The 26,489-nt window shown below is 38.6% G+C and overlaps 1 protein-coding gene and 1 long non-coding RNA gene across 10 annotated transcripts in view; one reads left to right on the forward strand and one right to left on the reverse strand.

Moving 5' to 3' along the window:
- Window positions 1-6,131, forward strand: part of LOC141505655 (uncharacterized) — a 28,490-nt gene extending 22,359 nt beyond the window's left edge. The window contains exon 4 of the long non-coding RNA XR_012473658.1: window positions 5,937-6,131. This is a non-coding gene — a long non-coding RNA (uncharacterized LOC141505655). The remainder of the gene's footprint in view (window positions 1-5,936) is intronic.
- Window positions 1-26,489, reverse strand: part of DAB2IP (DAB2 interacting protein) — a 325,075-nt gene that overhangs the window by 182,983 nt on the left and 115,603 nt on the right. For all 9 annotated transcript variants that reach the window (XR_012473657.1, XM_074211661.1, XM_074211663.1 and 6 more), the window contains exon 2: window positions 11,350-11,453. Coding sequence is in view for 8 of the 9 variants with exons in the window: in XM_074211661.1 (XP_074067762.1) it covers window positions 11,350-11,453 (104 nt within the window). In the remaining variant the exon portion in view is untranslated. The remainder of the gene's footprint in view (window positions 1-11,349; window positions 11,454-26,489) is intronic.

Consider the following 26,489-nt stretch of genomic DNA (forward strand, 5'->3'; position numbering starts at 1 on the left):
TCACAACCTAAGTCATAATACTCAACTCCTTACTCGCAGCACCCCACTCTACATACCCCCAATCCAATCTATTGTCAAGGTCTATTAGTTTTTCATTCATCATGATGTTTCTCATAAACACCCTGTTCTCTTCTCTCTCACTGGTATCACTAATGTAGACCATCACCTCATACATGCAGTACCCTCCTCATGGGTCTCAGTGCCACAAGTCTCTCCTCACTCCCATTCATCCTCTACTCAGTTGTTAAAATAATCTTTCTAAAATAAAAATTTGAACATTCCACCTCCTCCACAATAAACTGCACTGGTCCTCTATCATCTCCAGGATCAAATAAAAAATCTTCCATTTGATATTCAAAGTCCTTTATAATCTTGCCCCCTTTCACTCTCCTCTTTCCAGTCTTCTTAAAAGATTCATCTTTACTTACTCTGCAGTTCAAGTACTCTGGTCATCTTGTAGTTACACCCACAAGATCCTCAGACTCCAGGCATTTTTATTTGCTGTTCCCCATGTATAGAATGTTCTCTGTACTCATCTCTGCTTCTGGGTTTCTCTAATTCCAGCTAAAATTCCACCTTCTATAGGATGTGTCCTGATTCCTCTTAATGTTTTATTTCTACTGATTATCTCCAGTCAACATGTACACACACACACACACACACACACACACACACACACACAGGTGTGTGTATACATATATAAAACTATTTACATACACATATATAATATAAAGATGCATCTTTATATATATATGCATATATATCTTGTTCACACATTTTTTTGCATGTTTTCTCTCATAATAAGCTGTGAGCTTCTTGAGAATAGAGACTGCCTTTTGATTTTCTTTTTAACCCCAGCACTTACCAATGCCTGATATACAGCAGGTATTTAATAAAGGTTTATTGACTGAATGACTTCTAACTCTAAGATTCTTTGGTTTGGATTTACTTTCCCACTTGATAGATGAGGAAAGTGAGACACAGAGATGTTAAGTCAGTTGCTGCCAGTCTATAAACACCAGGGACCCTGTATTTTTAACCTTTTTAGGGGCAGCTAGGTGGCGCAGTGGATAGAGCACCGGCCCTGGAGTCAGGAGTACCTGAGTTCAATTCCACCTCAGACACTTAATAATTACCTAGCTGTGTGGCCTTGGGCAAGCCACTTAACCTCATTGCCTTGCAAAAACCTAAAAAAACAAAAATTAACCTTTTTAACTTTTCTCTGCTAAAGATCAACATTCTATACAATAGATGCTTAATAAGTGTTAGCTAAATTAAATCCAAATATTTAAATCCACATATTATTAAGAGTTGGAAATGAATACAGAAAATAATGTTTCATGTGAAAGCTAGAAGAATCTTTATAGATCATACAGTGAGTGTATTCTTATCATATTAGAGAACACTCAAAGTTGCATTAGAAATCACTTGCAAAAGAATTGGAAATCAAGTAAATGTCCTTCAATTGGGGAATGGCTTAGCAAGCTGTGGTATATGTATGTCATGGAACACTATTGTTCTATTAGAAACCAGGAAGGATTTTCAGCCTGGAGGCATTTGCATGAACTGATGCTGAGTGAGATGAGCAGAACCAGAAAACACTGTATACCCTAACAGCAACGTGGGAGTGATGATCAACCTTGAAGGACTCACTCATTCCATCAGTGCAACAATCAGGAGCAATTTTTGAACTGTCTGCAAAGGAGAATGCCATCTGTATCCAGATAAGGAGCTGTGGAGTTTGAACAAAGTTCAAGGACTATTCCCTTTAATTTAGAAAAAAACACATATCTTATTGTCTGATCTTGTTACCTCTTAGACTTCTTGTCTCTTCTTTAAGGATATGATTTCTCTCTCATCACACCCATTTTGGATCAAGGTACAACATGGAAACAATGTAAAGACTGACAGATTGCTTTCCGTGGTGGGGTGGGGGGAGGGAAGTAAGATGGGGGGGGATTGTAAAACTCAAATAATATCTTTAATAAAAATAAATTAAAAAAAAAAGAAATCACTTGCAAAACCAGAACCAAATTACTTCTGCCTTCTGACCAACTGACCATGGGAAATAAAAAATGCCAGAAAAAAATCTTGAGCCCCTATTATGTGTTTGTGCTAGCCATGACATCTTCATCAAAGACCAGTACATAACCATCATCAATGCCCAAGTATTGCTCTTCTGCCACCATCCCTCCATTGTCCCCTCCACCATCCCCTTTTCCTTCAACTGTCAAAAACCTCAGTTGTGAGTTGTCACTTGACTCCTCAGATAAATTCTTCCTGGAATTTACATGTAATTTCGCACCACCACTTACACGCCCTTTCTAGACTGGACTGTGGCTGACAGTTTAATGATCATGGCTTGCTGTTTATCTATCATCTGTGGTAATGCTCTTATTCTCCTTAAAGTCCATTCGCAAGAAAAACCATGCTGACTTAGAGTCAGGCAGAGGCCCAAATGATAGTAATTTTCCTCTTGGGTCTGAACGGTTTAGCAAACAATTACTTTTCAATTAAAGCAGAATGTTTGGTGGGAAGGAGAGGGAGCATCAGGCGCCTTCTCACTCAACCCTAATAGTAGAGAAGAATATTCACCAAAGAAATTGAGGCCATTAGAGTACAATTTTCATGGCTGAGTTCATAAGCAAAGGCATTTCAAGCTACCTGGAACATTCTGAGTATTGTACTAGCACACAAAAAAAAATCAGGAAACTCTTTAACATGCAATCTCCCACCCTCCCTCCTTTGGCCTTCTTGAATATTCTGGACTATCCTGGGCATCTATGATATGGGATCATGAAAGACTCCCCCAGGTGTATGTGGCTTGGAGACTGCCCCTCTACTTTTTAACTAAAGACAAAAGCTATCTATATCTCCTATATAAGTAAATGGAGACATTAAAAACTAAAGCAAAATTTTAAGGTCGAAGCAAACTTAGAGATCATCTACTCCAACTCCTAAATAGTACAGGTGAGGAAACTGAGGCCCACAAAGGCAAAAATATAGAGAAAAGGTTATGCAGCTTCTTGAAAGCAGAGGCAGAACCAGAGTCCTGGTCTTCAGATTCTCTTCATCTCTTTTTTTTTTAGGTTTTTTGCAAGGCAAATGGGGTAAAGTGGCTTGCTCAAGGCCACACAGCTAGGTAATTATTAAGTGTCTGAGACCTGATTTGAACCTGAACTCCTGACTCCAAGGCTGGTGCTTTATCCACTACGCCACCTAGCAGCTCCCATCTCTTTCTTTTTGCTACTTCTTTTGCAACTGCTGATTTAGTCTTGATAAGACTATCCCAACACAGAACAATTGTTTTAAAAAATGATTGGAAAGTATGGTAAAGGAAAAGCATCATTAACTGAATCAAATCAGTCACTGATTAAATTTGGTTCATGGGATCATAAATTTGGAGCTGGAAGGAATCATAGGACATAGGATGGATGAGCTGAAAGGGACTTTGGAATAATATATTGAATCTCTAAGGTCTGTTCAGTCCCAAAGGTCCAAGTGTTCTGGGAACTGACCCAAAGAGAGCAAACAACTTATCCAAAGTCACACAGATAAACACAAATAGCAAAGCCAGGATTCAAAACCAAGCCTTTTGATTCCAACTGAATGCTCTATCCATTATATTATACAACCTTAAGGCAGGACTCATGGAATTACAGGACATTAATAAAACATTTTATTATAATAATTAGCTAATTTTAATCTAGAGGTGATGACATGGCTCCAAAGGACACTTAGTTCCCTCCTTTTGGGCTTTCGGGAGTCACTTTTTAGATGAAAAATTCTGAATTCAATCACAATTGCCATGAACCTCTAGTAGGAAAAATGTCTAATCCTTAGGCAAAGGTTGGGCTCTCTGCTGAATATTACACTTATTTCTATCTTTTTGTAGTTGAGACAAAATTCAATTTACTGGAAACACTTGGGTAACAAGCAGTCTTCCTCAAACTGGTACTTCCCTAAGACTGAATCCTCCCCTCTTAGATGCCTGAAGAGGAAATGATTTTCCTCATTATCTCTGTTCACTGCACTAGCTCAGTCCTTCCTTAGCTCCATGTTTGCTTTAACCTTTAGAATCCATATATTCAAAATCTTTCCTCTTCTTTCCTCTCAGTTTTGAGATAGCTTCTCTTATATACAAATTGCTTAGGGTATGACCCAATCTCTTACACAATGGCTTCATTTGATTTAAGGAAGATAAGCCCTGATCATAGTGGCTTCAGACTATTAGATTCAGCCAAAAAGTGTTCTTCTTAGTTAGACACTCAAAATTAAAGGGGGTATGGGGAGTTTCCAACCCCACCCTTATGTTAGTAATGTCTCCTTTATGAACTTCAGTTTCCTCACCTGTGAGGTGACAGGATTTAACTATAAGATCTCTAAGAGTGGGATTCCTGAGTTCTAAAAGGAGATAATGTCTTAAATCAAAGAAGTAGACTTGAGATAATGGAGAGGAGGGACATGTAGAGATGGGAAATTATTGGACAGGATACCTGCCCTGGATCTCATACAAGGTTCTTTGGTATGCACAGTAGTTGCTATGCTTCAGTCCTATTGCATCAAGCTGACCTACATGGCTACGGCATCCAGCTGCCTTCTCAGCACCAGTCGCTTAGAAAGCATTGACCAATAGATGGCAGTACCCTAATGAGATGGGAATGGAATAATTAAAGTTTTGCCTGGGGTCTGAAACCACCTTACAAATTTTCTTGGAGCCTCAGAGAGACATTGTTGGAGACAGGATATTCCAGTGTATCCTATCCAAAGGAACTTTCTTATTTAAAAATCTTTCTCCTCCTGCTTTTATTTTTACTTCTTCCAGGGATGAATCCATAAATAGCTATTCTCCCAAATGAAGAATAGGGAAATTGGAGAAGAAAAGCATGGAATAATGGGAAAAACTCTTGTTTCATCTCCTTTCTTTCTCTTGTTCTTTTCCTCTTCTCTAAAACACAGAGGTGGATCAAGTAGTTGGTCTCTAGAAGCCCTTCCAATTCTAATATTCTTTGTCTTATGTTAAGATTATTTCTGCTCAAAAATTCTGTTGTAAAGTTCCTTCCCAGTATAACATTCTAAGATTTCTTTTTAGCACTAATAATCAATATTTTGATGTACCTTACAGTTTTAACATTTTCTACTCAAAACTCCCTTTTAGTTCTAACACATTTGACTATGTGACACTCATACTCGATGACAAACTGGGGGGGGGGGGGGGGGGAGAATGCTTTTCAGTCCAGGCACATCAAATGATCCAGGACCTGACCAATCTACTAAACTTTTCTAAGGGCTCATGAGAAATAAGAAGAAACTTTCTCTCCTTATCAAAATCTCCTTTTGTTCACTTCCTAGATATTAGACAGACCAAGTCTGGGTCCTGGCCCCCACACTGAATGCCCCTGACATTTATTTATGGACCAATTTCAACACCTATTATGTATTTATGTAACTACTGTGTGTAAGCAATAAGCTAGGTGCTAAGAATACAAAGATAAAAGCAAAACAATTTCTGCTTTCAAAAGAACTTACAGTCTACTGGCAGGATTCAATATGTAAACAAGGAAATTGAGGGTATATACAAAATAATTACAAGAAGGAGATAGCACTAAAAACTCCAGGAATTAGGAAAAGCTTTATGTATGAAGAAGTGCCAATTAATCTGTGTTTTGAAGGACCCAAACACTATAACAAATGAAAAAAATGTACTCTAGACTTAGGGAGGGGGTTAGTTTTGCAAAAGCATAGAGGTGAGAGATGGAGAGTCATATAAGAGGAACAGATAACAGTTGTCCTTTATGACTGGGATGGAGGACACAAAAAGAAGCATAAGATGAAATAGAACCAGAAAAAATTCAAATGTGGGGATAGGATGGGGTGGGGAATGAAAGGCTTTACATTCTAGGCTAATTTTTTTTAATTATTATTTTCTCCAACAGGCAATAAGGAAACATTGAAGATTTCTGTGTATTGGGGGAGTTTGCAGCCCAGGTAAAACTATAAGACTGGCTCAGTCTCAGGTTCCTTATGTGTCAAATGGGGATAATTATCCTTCCCCTGACCTTTTCACAGGATGTGCTTAAAAAAAATACCAGTAAGCTAGTGGATGCCAAAATGCTTTCTAAAGTATTAAACTCTGACTCCATGTAAAGAATTGTTTCTAATTACTATTAGTCCAATTATAAGATTAAGCAGCATAAAAAGAAGTTTCTGCCATAGAGCCTTAGTTCCTAAAACAAGATTCATCAATCCTATGCATACCTTACCCTTCTCACATTATGTCTGCTCTTCCACAGAGCAAAAAATAGCCCTGAGACCTAATTTCAGACAGCCCTTCAAACATGATTCTCTAGCTTTAAACTTCCTGTGAAGGAATCAGGTTGGATCAATGAGTTGTCTAATTTCAAAGCTTTGCAATCACTTCTGCCTCCCAGACCTCCCCTCTGCAACTCCTTCCCCACCACTTTCTCCTCAAACCCACTAGGCTCAACTTGTCTGAAAATCTGCTAAATAAAGGGTAAAGACAGTGAAAGGAAAAGGGGCAAGTGGCAATCACATAATATTATAGCTGGGGAAAGGGAAAACATCAAAACAGAAAATGTTAGTGCAAAGAATATAGAATGTTCAGAACTAAAAGGAATACTAGACCACTTTGACCATGATTGGAATATCACTTGGGTGAAGACCAGCAGGTTCCCCTGCAAAAAATCGGAGAGTAAAGTAGCATGTTTAGGTATGGTCAGGACTTCCTCTTTGTTCAGTTCTGGCCTTATAACCATGAACCTTCAGGCACAGGAATCTGCCGTTCTAAAGAAAATAAACTAACCAATAACATCCTTTACTTGCAAACTGCTTCAGATATGATTTGATCATTTTCCTACTCAACAAAACTTAGGATTTAGTAGAGAGAGTGCTGAAATGATTCAGGAAGATTTAGATTCAAATTTCCCTTTGTTATTTATTAGATGTGAGACTGAACATAATCACTTAAACTTAGGTTAATAATAATAACAATTGCTGTTGTTCAGTTGAGTCTGACTTTTAGAGACCTCATAAGAGGTATTTTTGGCAAAGATACTAGAGTGGTTTTATCACCTCCTTCTCTAGCTAATTTTACAGATGAGAAAACTGAGGCAAACAGGGTTAAGTGACTTGCCCAGAGTCACATAGCTAGTAAGTGTTTGAGGCCAGATTTGAACTCAGAAAGAGGAGTCTTCCTGACCTCAGACCCATTGCACCAGATACCTACCCTATAATAGTACCTACCTCACAAGATTATACTGTTGAACAAGAGAGATAAGGCATAGAAAGTGCTTTGTACACTTTAAATACAGGGTATCCCAAGCCTTTTTTCAGCTTTAAACTTTGGTAGTTTAAATAATTATATTAAGCTGAACTAAGCTGAAAAAATGTACCAATTTAAGCTTAAAACTGCACAAAGACTTTTGGGACATCCTGAATAAATGTGAGCTGCCACCACCGCCTCTACCACCAGCAGCAGCAGCAGCAAAGGCAGCAGCGGCAGCATCACTACCACCATTCCAGTTATAAGAGCAACAGGTTACCCAAAGCAAAAAGGTGGGGCTGGGAACATTTTTAATACTTGACACTGGCTGGGATGGAGGCAGTAGTAAAAGTGCATTACATAAACAAAAACAAATTTCTCTGGAACTGAGTAGACAAAGGTGGAAGAAAAATATCTCATAGACTCAAAGACAAAATGAACCCCATTCCAATCACAATGATAATCACTTACATTTGATATAATTTATAAAGCTCTCTCCCACTCATTATCTCACTTGAGTTTCACAGAGTCCAATAAAACATGCATAGTGAAAATTATTTTTTTCTTTCTTTCCTTTTATTCTCTCTTACTTAACCACTTAAACTAGCTTCAGTTTCCTCATCTGCTGAATGGGTTCAGTATTTGGATGACTTGACAGGTTTGTTATAAAAATCAAATGAGATTATATATGCAAATCACTTTGTCAACTCTAAGTGCTATATAAATCCTAGCAATTATTAATAACTATTCTCATACCTCTTCTACTTCCCCATTCTCTATCCCCAACCATTTTTGAAGAAATGGGAGGTTCACTACTGAGTAATGATACAGATTTTCAGACTTTTTAGTGACATATTGATCAGTTTTACTAATAGCTTTTTTCTCTTTTTTTTGTTTTTAAGAAAATTTTTTGTTATATGACCTGACTCTCTGGGAAGGATGAATAAAAAAAAAAAAAACAAGGGAATTGTATGCTATGTGAAAACAAAAGATATTAATAAAATTTAATTTTTAAAAAAATAGTCTTGGAAGCATCTCTGCCTCACATTCAAAAAACCCCAATTAACATCTAAGTATTTGGAAAAGATCATTGCAGCAAATGCAACATCCACATTTCACAGATGGGAAAACAAAGTCTCAAAAAAGCAAATCACTCAAATTATTATTATTTTTCTTTAGGGAAAACCACAGTAATTTGCTTCTCTGCAACTAAATCTGAATGGAACAAAGGATCATGTAACTTCTGACTTCCAGCAAAGAAGCACCCCTCCCCAATCCCCGCTGAAAGCCCTTGCTTCTCTCCTCCCCTGCACAACACTGGGATGGGGGTGGGAGGGAGGGGAAGATCACAGAGCAGAGGAGGCAAGATTATTGACCAAGGGTGAATTGGTACAAATTGGTCCTGTTGGACAGCCTTTAGAGAACTTAAGGAAAAGGTAGTTAGACTAAGAATTCCAGGCTGCTCCAGGAAACCCTGTGTTTGGGTGGTAGAACTCTGGAAGGATTAAAGACAATATCTTCCCACTGGTCACAAACAAATGAACATTTTCCCTGCTTATCAGTGAATCATTTGAGGACAGAATCTCAAGGTCTTTTTGCCATCCCTTGTCCAGTCTGTTGAGCCGGTATTACCAGTTAGTTTGATGAGGCTAAGAAAACTCATTGACTCAGAATATGCCTTACTATGATACCAAACTTGATAGAGCAGCAATATGGGATTGGAGAAAGGATATAAGACTAAAACTAAGGGAGACCTTTGTTTCAATCCCAATTCTGTTATTTTAGCATCTGTGTGATCCAAGGCAAACCACTTATTTACTCTGGGCCTCAGTTTCAGGTTCTGTAAGGTTGCCATGATTTTGTGGGCCTGTGATTATCTTTCTTTTTTTTTTTAAATTTTTTTATTCTCATTTTGTACAAATGTTTTTTTACACTAATAAAATATTCTTGTTTACAAGTAAACAAAATACCCCCTCCTCCCCCATGAATATAGATAGACTTGCTTGGGCAAAAAAAGTAAAAGGGAGAGAAAAAATTAAAATAAAAAAAATAATAGTAATAATTGTAGGTATGGCCAGGTGGCGCAATGGACGAAGCACCAGCCCTGGAGCCACGAGCACCCGAGCCCATATCCAGCCTCATAAACCCAACAATCACCCAACCGTGTGACATGCAAGCCACCGGATCCCCGCTGCCCTGCAAAAAACAAAAAAAGAAAAGGAAAAAAAAGACCCAAAATAAAATAAAATAGTAATAATAGTAGGGGTGGCTGGGTGGCAGACAGAGCATTGGCCCTTGAGCCAGGAGCACCTGGGTCCAAATCCAGCCCCAGACACCCAAAGATCACCCTTCTATGTGGTCCCAGGCAGGCCATCCAGCCCCACTTGCCCTGCACCCTCCTCCAAATAATAATAACAAAAAATGTGCTTGAGTCTTTGTTCCAACACCAACAACTCTGTCATGGGTGGATCTCATTCTTTATAAGTCCATCACAAAAGTTACTTTCATATTTTTCCACCGTTGCCATTGCTGATCGCAACTCCCTCCTTTCTTATTTCTCCACTACCATGTATTCTATTTTCTCTCTCCTTTCACTCTGACTCTGCTGTAGGGTCGTTGACTGGCTCAGCATACAGATCCCTGGTCCTGGGGCCAAGTGTGATTATCTTTCAAAGCATTTTCACAAGCCACACAACAATCTTGTGTTATAAGAAGGAGAAAGATAATTATGCACATCTTACACTTCAGGGAACTGAGGGTAGAAGGTCCTAAATCACAATAGTGAAACTCAAACCCAGGTCTTCTGCCTCTGAGGCCAGTGTTCCTTTTTGAAAAACAATGAGGGAATAAAAGGAAGTATACTTGGTATTTAGTAGTTGGAATACTGGGGTTTGGGGGCCATGATCTACCACTGACTTTTGCTGAGTAACTTTGAAGAAGAAAATTTCTTGGAATCTTAGTTTTCTCATTGCAAAAATAAAGATAGTAATTTTTGCCATGCCTACCTCATTGAGTTGCTATGAGGATAAAGTGAAATGAAAGATGGGAAAGCCAAAAATACCATACAAATCCAAAATGAGAGAGTTATTGTCTCGGGGCTAGAAATGTCAATGGAAAAATGAGCTCAAATTTGTATTTAAAGGTTTCTCCTCCTTGAGAGAAAATCCATGTCTCCCATAGTTTAGTCCCAAAGTCCAGACTTAAAATTTTTGGTCTCTGGTACTTTATGGTTCCTCTTTTGTCTTTGAAAGCCACATTGGGATGTGGTGGAAGGGGCCATATTTTTTTTAATGAATGTTAATCTCTGGGAAGCTAAGTTTGAACCAAGATCTCTGCCTCACCCAAAGATCTCTTGGTTCTATTCCTCTCTGCCATTGACAAAAGTCAAATAGAGAAGGCTGAACAAGAGGCTGTTGTAACCATAAAACATAATCACTGAAAGAAATTTTGATACATAGAATTTTAGGCAGAGTATGAAAATCCAGAGCATAAAATGCTAGAACAGAATATGCCGGAGCTATAAGGGACCTTGAGAGAATATCTAATTCAACTCTTTCACTTACAAGAGGAGGGGTCCCCTCTATTCTTTCTGGTTATAGCTTTTTGAAGAGCAATTCTTCCCATAGTGAGCTCATTTCTTTGAATGTAAACACCAGATTCAGAGTGGGAGATACTGCACATTGCTTTTTAAAAATGAGTTGCAGAAGCTCAACTAGTCTAGAATATATGAATATTTGAAAATCCAACCTATTTACTTTTCTCCCTTTGCCATATTTGTGGTGCAGGTCAGGATAGATTCCCCTCCTGAGTCTAGTGAGTCTGGACACCAGGGTACAGGGTTCAGTGTCCAGGGAGTATGCCCTATTGTCCCCAACTCTGGAAAAAGGCCCACTACCTGCTGGGAGTTTTTTTTCCCTTCTATACTTAACTGCCTGTGGGACTTGGGGCTCAGCTCTAGGGAAACAAATGAATGGATACCTAGATGGAGGGAGGCCAGAAAAATTCCCTGTTATGTAAACTTCCACAAAGAGGTCCTGCAGGGACTGCAGTAACACAAAGATAGTTACCGTGACCCGGAATGGTGTAGTAGCTGAAGGCTCCATGCTGGGGCTCCTCTCAGAGAGGTTGCTGGGCATGGTGCGCCACTGCCCTGACCTTTCTTGGGGTGAGTCTGCAAACAGAGAGTAAAAATTAAGTGTAAATACAATGTAAAGAAAGCAACTTCATATAATGGAAAAGAACATCAAATGGACGAAAGGTGGGAGGACAGGGATTGGAATCATAGCTTTGCCTCTTACATATCTGGGTAACCTCAGATTCAATGAATCTATTTTCTCATCTATAAAATGGGGATGATAATCTCCTAGGGCAAGTAACTTTTTCAGGGGTGAGCCTGTTTTCCCATCTCCTCTTATAAGCTGCGTGATTCTGGATAAGTCACTTAGCATAAAATAGAGTTTAAAAATAGCACCTCACAGGGTTGTATAAGGATCAAATGAGATAACACAAAAGTCTTTTGCAAACCTTAAAACACTATTATTTCTGAATCTTGTTCCAAAGGACTGACAAGAAGCAGCAAGGAATAGGGAAAAATGCTTGAAACTTAAAGTCCAGATGTTGGTCACTGAACCTGAGCAAGTTCCTCTCAAGAGGTTTAAATTTCCTTTTCTGTAAAATGATATTAATAACATTAGCACCACTTATCTCATAGGACTGTCATGAGGAATTGATGAGCTAACAAACCCAAGAACACTCTGGAAGGCACCATCATAATCAAAAAACAACTCACATTTGTAGAACCCTTTAAGATTTATCAATCACTTTCCCCACAATGACCATATGATCTATGTAGAACAAGTTATATTTCACTTGTTCAGAGCACTGGATTTAAGCTTTAAGGTTGTTATCTTAAAGGACACTTAATTCACCCCTATAGTTTAGTCTATGTGGGCTGATGGAGGTGAATCACTTTATTCAGGGTCGCCCAGGTGGTAAAAAGCAGAGCTAATATTTAAACCTCAGATTTAACTCTAAATCTCTTGTTCCTTCCACTACATCAGCCTTATTTTATAGATGAGGAAACTGAACTTCTAAAAGTTTCCATGACTTGCCCAAGGTCACACAACTATTAAATATGAGAACAAGGATTTGGTTCCTCTAATCCATTCACTGAAACTCTATCTTGCACCTTATAATTTTTTCTCATACCTAATCTGTGATTTCATCAAAATAGGAAGCTCTAAATGAGGAACTCCTTCTGCCTTTGCAGATTGGAAATTTCTCTTAGAGTCTAAAGAGATTTGCCCCAGAACAAAGAGAGGTTAAATGACATGTCTGGGTGATAAAGTTAGAATGTGGCAGAGGCAAGATTCAGGGGTTTCTGATTCCCAAGGCCTGTCCTCCATTCACTTCTTCCCACTACCTCTCCTGCCACTGAAATATACATGAATTGAAATCATGAGGGATGGGATTTCAGAAAAGCCTGGAAAGATTTACATGAATTGATACTGAGTGAGATGAGCAGAACCAGAAGAACATTATATATTAACACTATGCACTGATGATCAACCTTGATGGACTTGCTCATTCCATTAGTGCAATAATTAGGGACAATTTTAGGGGATCTGTGATGGAGAAAACCATCTTTATCCAGAGAAGGAAATGTGGAGTTTAAACAAAGACCAAAGCTTATTAACTTCAATCTTTAAAATATATTACATAATTACATAATTTTGCTACCTCTAATGTTTTCTTTCTTCCTTTTGGATCTGATTCTCCTCTCACATCACATTCAATTTTGATCTCTGCTTATCATGGATGCAAATGTAAAGCCTATATCAGATTGCCTCCCTCCCTTTTGGGGGGGAGGGGGAGGGAAGGGAGGGAGGGAGGGAGAAAAACTTGTAACACTCAGAACCATGCCAAAAAAATATGATTGGTAGAAACTACCATTGTATATAATTTGAAAACAAATGAAATATTTATATATTAAAACAAAGAAATATAAATGAACTTCATAGCATTAAAGATTTTAAGTTTGACTGGAGTAAAAAGACAAAAGAAATTGTTTCCTCCACCAAGACAGAAACACATAGAAACAGATACAAGTATATCCAATCACCACGTTACTCTACTTTGAGAGAAGCTTTTTCAAGAGCCTGAGACAGGTTTATTTTGGGAGCTTTCCACACTTCTCAGTCTAATCTCCTGGAACCTGCCTGTTGTGGGACTCTAATGACTGCAGAAACAGCTGAGACTGAGGTTCCAGTTCATAACAGTAACCCACATTTCTATCTTGCTTTGCAGTTTACAGGGCACCTTCCTTTCAACCACACTGTGAAAGATGAGTACAAGCACCATAGTACCCACATTAATGGATTAGGAAACTGAGTCCCAGAGTGATTCCTGATTCACACAAGGACAGACTAAATCAGACTAATTTATAGGCTGGTTTTCTAAGACCAGAATCTGTCCCCCTTTTCCACATTCCTTTTCAGATCTTATCCATGATTCCTGAAGTTGAAGACGGAAAAGATGAATGATTTCATCAACTTCCATTTCTACATTTTCAGTACTATGAAGCACTATCCAGGCAGCAACTCTATGAAGTAAGTAATACTGGCATTACTCCCATTTTACACTAAGGTTCAGAGATATAGAAGAGCATTTCCAAATTCATAGTACAGTATCAGAGTCACAATTCAAACCCAGGTATCTCTTGGTTTCAAGTTCAATACTCTTACTATGATGCCTCTGGTCATAATAGATATTCTAAGGAGGCAAAAGTCACTGTCAGCAAACATTGCTTTCCAGGGGATAAACAGGAGGAATGAATAGACTGAGTTGTGGCATAAGGGAACCCCCTGAGGTCCATCTCTGTGGACTGTGGGGAACAGATGGCATTTCATGATAAGACTAACAAGTCTCAGGTCATGTGTGGTCAAACTACCAAATGCCCCCATCTCTAAGATACTCACCCACAATTCTGGTGTGCCCCAAAACTGAGGTCAGTCATAACCAAGAACAATGGTTACTTAGGGCCAGAAGATCACAAATGATCAAAACACTGGATCTAGAATCAAGAGAACCTAGGTCCAAATTTTGTCTCATGTGCTTATTAACTATGTGACTGTGATCAAGTTACTTAACCTTGAGAGGCTTCTGTTTTCTCATTTATAAAAAATTCAGTACCTCCTTCATAGATTAAAAATAAGATAATCTATGTAAAGTGCTTTATGTGAACTTAAGTAACTTTACTTCTCTATATCTCAGTCTCCTCATCTATATAACTGGGGGCAGGGAAGAGCTGAGCTAGATAATCTCTGAGGTCCTGAGCTCTAAAGATTGTAATGCAATATCTAACCTGTCTCAGCATGAGGCCATTGGGTGGCAGGAGAGAGTCAGTCAGGATTTTCATGTACTCCCCTTCTCCTACTCCATAACATCAATCTGTACAAAATGACCCAACCATCCCCCAATTGCAGCAATGTGATAATCTCTTAGGGCATAGTCTAGAGAATAGAACCATTATTCCAAATCTGAGGTATGTGTTTGCCAACACAACAAACCCTAAGACTTTTTTCAGGCAAGGACATGAACCTGTTCTGCATCATCCATCTTTCTAAGCATCCAATTTAAATCACTTTAATAAAACATTTATCAAATCCATATTATATGTGCCCCTCTGATAGACTCTTTCATTGTCTCAGTGTGGCTTGGCGATTTTGCTAAGATTATGCCAGACTGGGGCAGCTAGGTGGCATAGTGGATAAAGCACCGGCCCTGGAGTCAGGAGTACCTGGGTTCAAATCCGGTCTCAGACACTTAATAATTACCTAGCTGTGTGGCCTTGGGCAAGCCACTTAACCCCATTTGCCTTGCAAAAACCTTAAAAACAAAAAAGATTATGCCAGACTAGTGCAACCTTTGACAATTCTTTCCAAGCCATAAGGGCTTTAAATAGAGTTCTAGAATGGACAGGGTATGTTTTTCAAATGAGGACTTGTCTAAGTTATCTTAAACCTACCTCCATAGAGCTTATGAATCCTTTGAGTCAAGGTAACTCATGAAAACCATACACAATGATGGCCACCACCATCACAGGACTTTATCAACTTTTGTAAAAGACTACAAATTAATCTTCCTTCCTCAAGTCTGTCCCCTCCACATGACTGCCAAAAGAATATTTCTAATAAACAGATATAACCATGTCATCTGCTCCCTCTCTTATTACACCTCCCCATTACTCAAAAAGCTCCAATGACTATTATCTTGAGGATCCAATACAAACTATTCTTTTTAACATTTAAGAGGCTTTCCAATCTGGTTCCAATATTCCATTACAGGCTTATTACAAATTTCTGACTACAGTGAGCTGTCTTTTACAGAGCAGTGAAATATTCAGCTGATTAGTCAGTCAACAAGCATTTTTGCTAAATGTTTACCATAGGTCAGATACTGTACTAAGCACTCAGTATATAAAGAAAGGTAAAAACATAGACCCTATCCTGTAATGGAGTAAACAACAAAAAAAGGTGCAGACAGAGTGGGTAGAAGGTTATATCAGAGAGAAAAATACTGGCAGTTGAGGAAATGGAACAGGCTTCCTACAGAAGGGTCTGGAGTTGAAGTCAAGGAATCTAAGACAGAAGTAAGGAAGGACAATATTTCACTAATGGGGGACAGTTGCAAAGACATGGAAATGAGAGAATGGACTATTATGCTTGAGGAACAGCAAGAGGGGCAGAGTAGCTGACTCATGGTGTTTGTGGAGGGGAATAAAAGGTAAGAATACTGGAAAGATAAGAAGGGGTCAGGTGATAAAGTTTAAATGCCAAATAAAGGAATTTCTATTTGATCCTACCTCCCAGGCAGTCTCTGCTTAGTAAAAATCCCCAGAACATGATTAATCACCTAGAAAAGCCAGGAAACATTCCAGATCTCTGAATGATGACATGGATGGCCTAGAAACAAGTGAAGCCCCTGTCTTGACAAGAGGATTAACAACATCTTCCTAGATGGAAAGTCATGACAGTCACATCTTCCTATGATCCTGTATGTCCAGATTAGCCCAGATAGGGCAGAGACAACAGGTTCAAATCAATACCTACTGGTTTTTCCTTGGCAAAACACCAACTTTCACACTATAAAATGGGAAACTTGGATCATTCCAGGGATCCAGTATCATATTGGTGTCTGCTCTCCTAACAGTGCCCACTGATTTCACAGAATCTCAGAAGGGATCTGGGAAGTCATTTAGTCCAACCCATGCTTCAATCAGCCAGTTAAGCATTTAGTAAACAATTATTATGTGGCAGACACAAGCACTCGAGAGACAAAGAAAGGCAAAAACACAAAATGATTTCTCCCTCAAAGAAGCATACATACTAATATAAATTCAAAGATATATATACAAGAGATTTGCTAAGCACAAAGAAAGTGACTTAGAAAGGAAGGAAGGTTCAAGGGACTGGACACTTGCCAAAAGTTCTCTTGCAGAAGGTGGTGCTTGATCTGAAACTTGGAAGAAGTCTTGATATCAAGAGGTAGAGGTGAGAAGAAAGAATACATTCCAGGCACAGAGGACCACTCTTACTAAGGCTAGGAATCAGAAGATAAGAATGTCACGAGTGAGGAAGGAGCAGGCAGGCCATAGTGGCTGGAGCATAGTGTATATTCAAGGCTCTATATTCTAAGAAAACTAGAAATGTAGAAATGATCCAGGTGGTAAGAGCTTTAAACACACCCAAAAAAGGAATTTCATTTGTGATACTAGAAATAATCAGGTATTATAGGAATTTATAGAATTGAGGGATTAGGACAAAGCTATGGCTTACACATTAGGGAAATAATTGTGGCATCTGTGTGAGAAGAGATTTGATGCAGCAAGACCAATGAGAAAATTATTGCACTAGTTCAAGTTTGAGGTGATAAGCTTTGAACTAGATGGTAGATGTGTAAATAGAAAGGAGACAGAAAGAGAGAGAGTGGTGATGATGATGATGTTGACAATGATGTTTTGATGGCACAAATGGCAAGATTTGAACATGAATTGGAATGTGGCATAAGTTCAAGTGAGGTGTTCGAAAAGACACTTAGGTTACATGCTTGGTAGACTAGAACAGTGCCCTCAAGAGTATGAGGGTACTTCCAAGAAAAAGGGGAGGAGGGGTGGCTAGGTGGCATAGTGGATAAAGCACCAGCATTGGAGTCAGGAGTACCTGAGTTCAAATCTGACCTCAGACACTTAATAATTACCTAGCTGTGTGGCCTTGGGCAAGCCACTTAACCCCATTTGCCTTGCAAAAACCTAAAAAAAAAAAAAGATAATATCATTTGGGGGTGGCTAGGTGGCACAGTGGATAGAGCACTGGCCCTGGAGTCAGGAGTAACTGAGTTCAAATCCGGCCTCAAACACTTAATAATTACCTAGCTGCGTGGCCTTGGGCAAGCCACTTAACCCCATTTGCCCTGGAAAAAAAAAACCTAAAAAAAAAGAAAAAGAAAAAGGGGAGGATTTGAAGGGAAACAGCTATTTTGGATGTGTTGGTTGTTTTTCAAGGCAGGGTTAAGGGACTTGCCCAAGGTCATATAGGTAAGCAAGTATTAAATGCCACATTTGAACTCAGGTCCTCCTGACTACAGAGTCAGTGCTTTACCTGCTACATCATCTAACTGCCCCCAAATGTGTTGTTTGAGATATCTTTGGGATAGCCAGTTTAAAATGTCCAATAGGCAGTTAGTAATATGGAATTGGAGCTCAGAAGAAAGACTATTACTAGATAAATAGTTTGCTTTTTGGATAGATCTGTTCAATAGGATGTCATCCCTTACAATCAATAAATCAATCAGCAAGCATTAATTAAGGACCTCTCTGCAATTCAAAACTTCCAGCCACTGCTCCTAGTTCTATAATTTGGGTCCAAGAAGAACAGTTCTAATCCCAAACTCATCCTACACAATTCTCCTCTGAATCTTAAGTATTCACCTGACAGACTGGAAGTCTTTCTCTAGTTTGTTAAATATCTCTCAAGTTTATAACATTGAGAATTACATCTCAAAGTAACCACTGAATATTTCTCTTTCTCACTCCGTGACCAATCTATGTTATGTGTCCCCATTTTATACCATTTTCATGTAAATCATCATGTGTACATATACATGCATATACATGTATAGAGCACCTGCATCTATACATATATAAATAGGTACATATTATATACATGCACATTTAGAGAATGCATGTACATGTGTGCACACACACAAAGATAGATAGACAGATGGATAGATAGTTTTTCCACAACTAGAAACATTTCAAAAGTTCACCTTGAATAACAACATTAAAGACAAGGACTATATGATTATTTATCTCTCTATCTCTTGAGTTTAGTACAAGCTCTCATACACAGTAAGTAGTTTTTACACATCTTTGAATTGAATTGACAATTCAAGAATATCTTTTCAAAACTTCTCCATCTTTTGGCCCCTCTTCAGTTTCCTGTACCCCTTTTCTTTGAGGGTCTAAAGTCTTCCTATCAGGGAGGATACAGTCAGACATTCTTTCAAATGGAAATAATGGCTTTTCTTTGAGATTCATAAAGACTAAAGTAATGTACCTAATGTCACATGGTGACCATAGCAGAGGCAACACTAGGGAAAGGATCACATTCAATTCAAAAGAATGAAATGTCAACGGAACAATCATAAATAGTCAAGAAACATGAAAATAAAACCTGGTTTTGCCAATAACTAGTAATTGATCTTGAGAAAAGTTATTTTCTCTGTCTAGGTCTGTTTCCTCATATACAAATTAAAGGCATTAGAATAGATGATACCTCAGAATTATCATTTTAGTCTTTCTAGCACTAACAAACTAAAGAAGCCAGAATTCTGGGCTTAATTACTGTATGGTTCAGTAGCCTTCAAACAGAAGAAAATTCTGTTGCCTAGCAAAAAGTAGCATGCATTATCTTAGTCATCTAATGTGGACTGCTTAGGACACTGTGGGATTCAATGTGACCTAAACTCACTCACAGAGAAATAACTAGCCCAACATTGTCTTTGTAGAATTTCAAAATCTCTCCTGAGTTATTTCATTTATGGGTAAGAACTTTACTAGGGTGTAGAAATATAAAAGAGAGCCTGGGGAAAAAAGCTGCTTTCATCAACTCCTCCCTCTATGGGACATTTTACAAACATCTAGGCCAGTGAGAAGGTGGTGAAATAAGGAGTCTTTCATGGTTTTGTGTATACATAAAGTCATAAATTTGAAGCTGGAAGGATTGTCAAGTCCAGTCCCTTCATTTTACAGATGAGGAAACTGAGACCAAGGGAGTTGATCAAGACCAAGTGACTTCCCCAAAATCACAAGAGTATTAAGTGGCAGAGCTAGCATTCTAACTCAGGTCCACAGATGCCAAAACCAGCATTCTTTCCTCACCAAATCTCTGGACAATTAAAATGCCACTACATCTTGCCCTAGCCCAGCACATACAGGAGTGACTCTGAACAAAACAAATCAATTTTCATGATCTCCCTAGTCAGTAAAGAATTGTACCTTAGGTATAACCCTTTATTTTCTACTTCTCTAATACACAAAGGACTTAGGATGTAATATCATGTATTATGTTTATCTGTTAGCATTTTATTCACCTACTAAACTCTGAACTTCTCAGACTGTGTCATCTTTAAATTTTGAATCCTCCTCCAGTACTCAGCAAAGATCTCTGCATATAATATATACTTAATATTCATTTGTGAATGAATGAATGAAAAAATGAATGGCAAGCAGAGTTGCCTGCTATAATTCAGGAGGAGTTAAGTTTGAGGGATTTCATTGAAATAGATGATATATTCCTTCATGAAAAGAAAGCTGCATGGTCTCTGCAAAACAGTTCTGCTTCTATTGCTAAATGGAACAGACCCACTACTTAGATTCAAACTTATGGAGGGACACATGGCTTTAGAAACCTTTAAAAGACCTAAGTATATTTAAACAAGAGTTAGCATTCTGATTCTTGAACCACCTGGACATCCATCTAATGTTTGCAAAACCACAAAGCCCATACATTCTAAGGACCTGGGTGATGCCATTTAATAACAATACTTCACAAGGGCGGCTAGGTGGCACAGAGGATAGAGCACCCACCCTGGAGTCAGGAGTACCTGAGTTCAAATCCGACCTCAGGCACTTAATAATTACCTAGCTGTGTGCCCTTGGGCAAGCCACTTAACCCCATCTGCCTTGCAAAAATCTAAAACAAAACAAAACAAAACAAAAAAATACTTCATAAGGTCTGTGATTTCATTGATGTGCCTTCTCCACCAATCAAACCAGAAAGAAACATCTCCATTAGCCAATACCTGGTCTGCTTAGATTGTCATGGACAAAAAGATTTATGCCCTAGTTGCCAATGATGATGAGCCTCTCTATAATAACTGGGCTCTTTGACCAACAGATACACACCGTCCTTCCATGTCCAACTTAAGCACAAGGCACCAAAGTATGGTCGGTCTCATGCTTCACTAGAGTGACCTTCAAAGAATTTCCCCCTTTAGGGTATCTGTGATGGAGAATATCATCTGTACCCAGAGAAAGAACTGTGGAGTTTAAACAAAGACCAAAGATTATTACCATCAATTTAAAAAAATTGTCTTATGTACTACATAATTTTTCTAGCTCTAATATTTTATTTTTGCCTCAAAGGATATGATTTTTCTCTCAACACATTCAATTGTGATCAATGTATAACATGGAAACAATGTAAAGATTTTCAGAATGTCTTGGGGGGGGGGGGAAGGGGGAGGGAAGGGAGAGTGGGGGAAAATGTAAAATTCAAAACCTTACCAAAAATGATAGGTAGAAACTACTATTGTATATAATTGGAAAACAAATAAAATATTTATATAATAAAAAAGTCATTTCCCAGATGTCATATTATAATGGAAGTATGACTTTGATGGAAGCAAACAATGTAACTGTAATGAGGATAGAAAAGTAGTGCAGTGGATAGAGTGCTAGCCTTGGAAGTCAGGAAGACTCTTCCTGAGTTCAAATCTAGTCTTCAGACTCTTACTTGGTTTGTGATCTTGGGCAAGTCACTTCATCATGTTTGCCTCAGGTTCCTCACTTCACTGGAAAAGAAAATATCATACCACTCCAGTATATTTGTGGCCCGTGCGCCACCTAGCTGCCCCCACTCCAGTATACTTGCCCAGAAAGCCTAAAATATGGGCATGAACATCTATATCAACAATGTAATATCACTTCTCATTTGCACTGTTGTTCATTGTTTTGAGTTTTCACCTCTATTACTGCTCAAGGAAAACTGATATAATGGAAATAGCACCTGGGTCCAAATGCTGACTTTGCTAATGGGTACATCTTCTAACCTATAAACTTTAACTTCCTCTTCTGTCAAATCAAAGAAATGAATAGAGTTTTCTCTAGGGTACCTCAAAGTTCTGAATCTTATAATGCTATGATCTGGTTTCCCCAGTATCTCTATATCTAAAATGACTACTTTCCTCCTTCCAACCCCACAGCTCCCATGGCTTAGAATGAGTGTAAATAACAATTGTTTCTGTTATGGTCAGAAACTTCAAGTCTTCCCCTTCCAAAATGATATTTTTGGTTATGGTAAATTAGTAGGTCATCTTTTGTCTCAATTTTTACCTAGCCCTTAGTCACTAAATGGACTTTGTCAAAAACAAACTAAAGCCTGGTTAAGATTTTAATTTAGAAAGCCAAAGATCATCCAGACCATCATCAGTCCTTTTGACTTTTATCTTGCCACTAGACTGGGAAGGAGAAAGTGATACTGAAGACTTTGTGCAGCTCTACCTCACTTAAATCCAATTCATGAGCAAGTCCTGGTCCTCTTCGAAAATGAAGAGTCACCAACAACAACAGCAGCTAAATATGGGTCAGTAAGTCCTGAGAGATAGGTGAGGGATAATCCAGAGGTAAAGGCAATTTTAAAGGGAAAGGGAAAGGTGATGATCTTTGTTGCTCTTGGGCATAGAAAGGGAGTCAGATTCAGAACCCCAAATCCAGAGTGGCAGAGACAGGCACCTTGAAGCATACAGTGAAGTTAACACAACCAATGCCAGAGAAATTCTCTTCTTTGTGAAGGGCACATTGAAAGAGAGGCCTGCACCTTGAAAGCATCATGGTTCTGGCAGCATCTGGTGAGTTCAAGCTCTAGGGAGGAATAACAGAGCAGAGCAGCATAGACCCATGCAAGCTTACATTGTCCTAATGCTAAAGCTGTTACCACTCATATCATACTGTTATATAGGGAAAAGGTGAAAGTTCTGAGAGGACAGGTCATAGTGACAATAAATCCATTGAAAAATGGACTTCAATGTACTGGGTTGTCATTTTCTGTCACCAGAAACCACATGCTTGTGCTTATAGAGCACTTACTTATACAGGAGAAGGAGAAAACAATTCAAATGCCCAAAGCATACAGACCATCATCAATAGTCCTGTTTCCTATCAATTAGACCAGGGGATGGAATGGTTATGGAAAAGGCAAGTGAGAAGGATATATTTGGACAACACTCCCATCACTAGAATAAATATGTGTGCAAGCCTTGTCTTCATGTATATGATGATTACAAAAGATGAACATCATGTACATCTCATACATTGTTCCTTGTCTAATTTGTGCTATTCATTTATTTTTTTTATAATTTTTTTTTAGATTTTTGGCAAGGCAAATGGGGTTAAGTGGCTTGCCTAAGGCCACACGGCTAGGTAATTATTAAGTGTCTAAGATCGGATTTGAACCCAGGTACTCCTGACTCCAGTGCCGGTGCTTTATCCACTGCGCCACCTAGCCGCCCCTGTGCTATTCATTTATAAAAGTGCTTTCTCTCTCTCTCTCTCTCTCTCTCTCTCTCTCTCTCTCTCTCTCTCTCTCTCTCTCTCTCTCTCTCTCTCTCTCCTTGAAATCCTCATGACTGGGAAACTATCTTCCCTAATTTTTCACAGAACTCCAGATGTTTTTTTTTCTAGTCCTCCAGATAATAGTCACAAAATCAAGGAATCTCAGAGTCCTAGAATTATAGAAGTTTAGAGCCAGAAGAGTTCTTAGAAGTGATTTTGCCCAAACTACTCATTTTACAGATGTAAATACTGCCCAACAAGCTAGAAGAAGAGGTATGTGGTAGAGCACTGAAATTTGGAATACCCAGAATACCCCCAAAGTACCTGTTTAAATTCCTTCTCTAACTGTTCATTACCTTTAATCATGGGGGGGGGGGTCTATTCTCAGTACTATTTCATCCATATACATAGTGCTTCTATCTTACTTAGTCATTTGTACATTTGTACAACTTTCAAGCTATCCTTTCCTGTCAGAGGAATAACTTCTCTCTATGTGCCCATAACTTAATATCCTCCTACATGCTTTGCTCTGGATGGCCACAAGTACCTTCCCTTTCACAGCATCATAGGATTCTGAACCGGAATTGGGGATCTTAGGCATAATATAATATAACCCTCTAATTTTAATGATAAATAAAATGAGGCCAAAAGGACCTAGGCTACAGGACAAAGAGGATCTTTGTTGACCATTGGATAAATTGGAGTCCAAGAGAATTAGAATCAGTCTCTAAACTAGTCTGTGACAAGGGCAGTTAGAAAACAGCAGTCTCTTCATGCTTGTGAAAAGAAAAGAACAAATTAATAAATGAATGAGGTCATCAAGACCCTTGAGAGCCAGAGTAAAAATAGCTAACACCATTTGATGAATGAGAAAAATGAAGCAGTAGATAGCCATATGTGCCTGTCTAGGTTCTATCTTACAACATGTTACAGTTGATGGTCTGGATCCACATGAGCCCAGAAGACAAGATAATGTTCTTTGTAAAATGAAATGCCAGTAGCACCTGTTTGAGGCTGATTTGCTTTTTGTCTGTGTCTTCTTCAGTTGACCTGGGACATTAACCTTTATGTCAAAGGACTCTCTGCTGTTTGAGATTATGTTAAACTTCAGCCAACACATCTGGCTAATGTTGGACACCTGCCTACTGGGAAATGTTGGCCATAACATAATAGGAGTTTAGGTATTCCCGGTGTGAGTGGAAAGAGAGCATTCCCTGATTATACTAGCATACCCTCATCTTCCTTTTTTGTATCCCTTCTCTTATAGAATTTCTAGCCTATCTATACATTTTAATAAGTAATAGTTCTCTGATTCATAGAATGCTAAGATTTAAAAGATCTTAGAGATCATCCAGTCCAAACTTCTCATTCCAGATAAGGAAAATTGAGACCCAAAGAGAAATGACTTACCCAATGTTATATAATCAATTATTGGCAGAACTAACTAGAAGTTAAAAGAAAGAAGAAATATATTTCAACCTTCATCTGCCCAGAGACAGCCCTACCAAAAATAAATAAATAAATAAATAAATAAACTCAGTTTCATGTAAATGCTGCTAGCTCCGTTGCCATAGATACCCCCTAATCATGAAGGATGACTGTTACCAGTTCCCATGGCAACCTGGAGGCCTCAGGAACATCCTGTAATTCCAGGCCAAACAACACATTTCAGTTCATGGGCACTGCCTACAGCTGAGGGTCTGAGACCAAGGGAGAAGTTTGCCCTTCTCTTCCTCCAAGCAGAGGGCACCCTTAGGATACTGGCAGGAGAGGAGAGGAGAGGAGATCATAAAGATTGCATGATACAGAGGCTGGAGCCTAAGATGTCCAGGAGGTGAAGAATGGAGGCAATGTTCAATTGATTATCACCCATCTGATCACCAGGAATCAGGTCAAAGTGAGAAGAGCAGCACTGAACTATCACTTACACTGTGCCTTTTGTAAATACACAAGACTCAGTATCACTGCTCATAGAGAGTTAGGAACAATGTCCTGGAAGTCAGGAAGACCAGGTTCAACTCCCAACTGAGTTTCTTACTTGTTATATAACTGGCAAAAGCATTCTCCCTCTCTGGACTGCAGTTTTTTCCTCTTGTCAAATGAAGGGATTAAGTTAGATGGTTGCTTCCAACTTTAAAAAGACTACATTAAATATATCTGACCCTGTGCAATTCAGCATTTTTATCAGTGATTTCAATGAGCCTTAGAAGACATGCTTGTTAAATATGAAGGTGACTTCCAAGAGATTGCTAACCCACTGAAATGACAGTCAAAATTCAAAAAGATCTTAATAAACTACAGCCCCTAAGTGGCTGGATGGCAAAATGAATAGAGCACCAGTTTTGGAGTCAAGAAGACCTGAGTTCAAATCTCTCCTTAGACTTTTACTAGTTATGTGACCCCACACAAGTTTCCCTCATTCTCACTTTCCTCATCTGTAAAATGGGAATAATAACAGTACCTGCTTCATTACATTGATGTGAGCATCAACTGCTCAGTATTTCTAAAGTATTTGATATGTATGTAGTAGGACCTATATAAATGTTTATTTCCTCCTTTCTTTCACCAACAAGAATTAAGTGAAATATAAAGGGGATCTCAACAACAACAGAAATAAAAATAGTGAACACTTTAAGGTTTGCAAAATGTTATTTAAATATTATCTCATAACCCAATAAAGTGGGTTCCATTATTATTCCTACTTTAATAGATGAGGAAACTGAGGCTGTTAGAAGTTTGCCCAGAGTTACATAGTTCTTAAATAACCAAGCAGGATTTGAACTTAAATTCAGTAACTATTGCAGGAGTCTGTTTTTTAAATGTAAAGTTTAATAACAGCATCTACCTCATAAGGATGTTGGTAAGGCACAAATGACATAAAATTTGTAAATCACTTAACACAATGCCTAGGTTGGAGTTAGGTACTATAGAAATGCTTATTCCATTCCATTCCACCAGGAAAGAAAGGATTGGAGAATATGCCATATAAGGATCATCTCAAAGTATCTGGGCATGTTCCAATTATGAGATTTTGACATATTCTGAGATTCTCCATTTCTAAGAAGAATGCAGAATGAAACACTTCTGCAGTAATCCTCTCAGTCCATATTTGCAGAGACCATCCATGAGAGGTTGAATGGGGTGTTTTTACCTATCTTTCATTCCCTGGGGATTCCTTTGTACCACCTTTGATGGAGCTAACAAAGATTTGGGAAAATAATCCTGGATCACAGAGAACAGAACCCATTGCAGCTAGGAACTTGACTCCCTTTGAGGATATTGCCCCTCCCTTCTCTCCCACCTGTATCTAAGCTC

The sequence above is a fragment of the Macrotis lagotis genome, chromosome 1 (assembly GCF_037893015.1).
Source record: "Macrotis lagotis isolate mMagLag1 chromosome 1, bilby.v1.9.chrom.fasta, whole genome shotgun sequence".
NCBI classification, from domain to species: domain Eukaryota; kingdom Metazoa; phylum Chordata; class Mammalia; order Peramelemorphia; family Peramelidae; genus Macrotis; species Macrotis lagotis.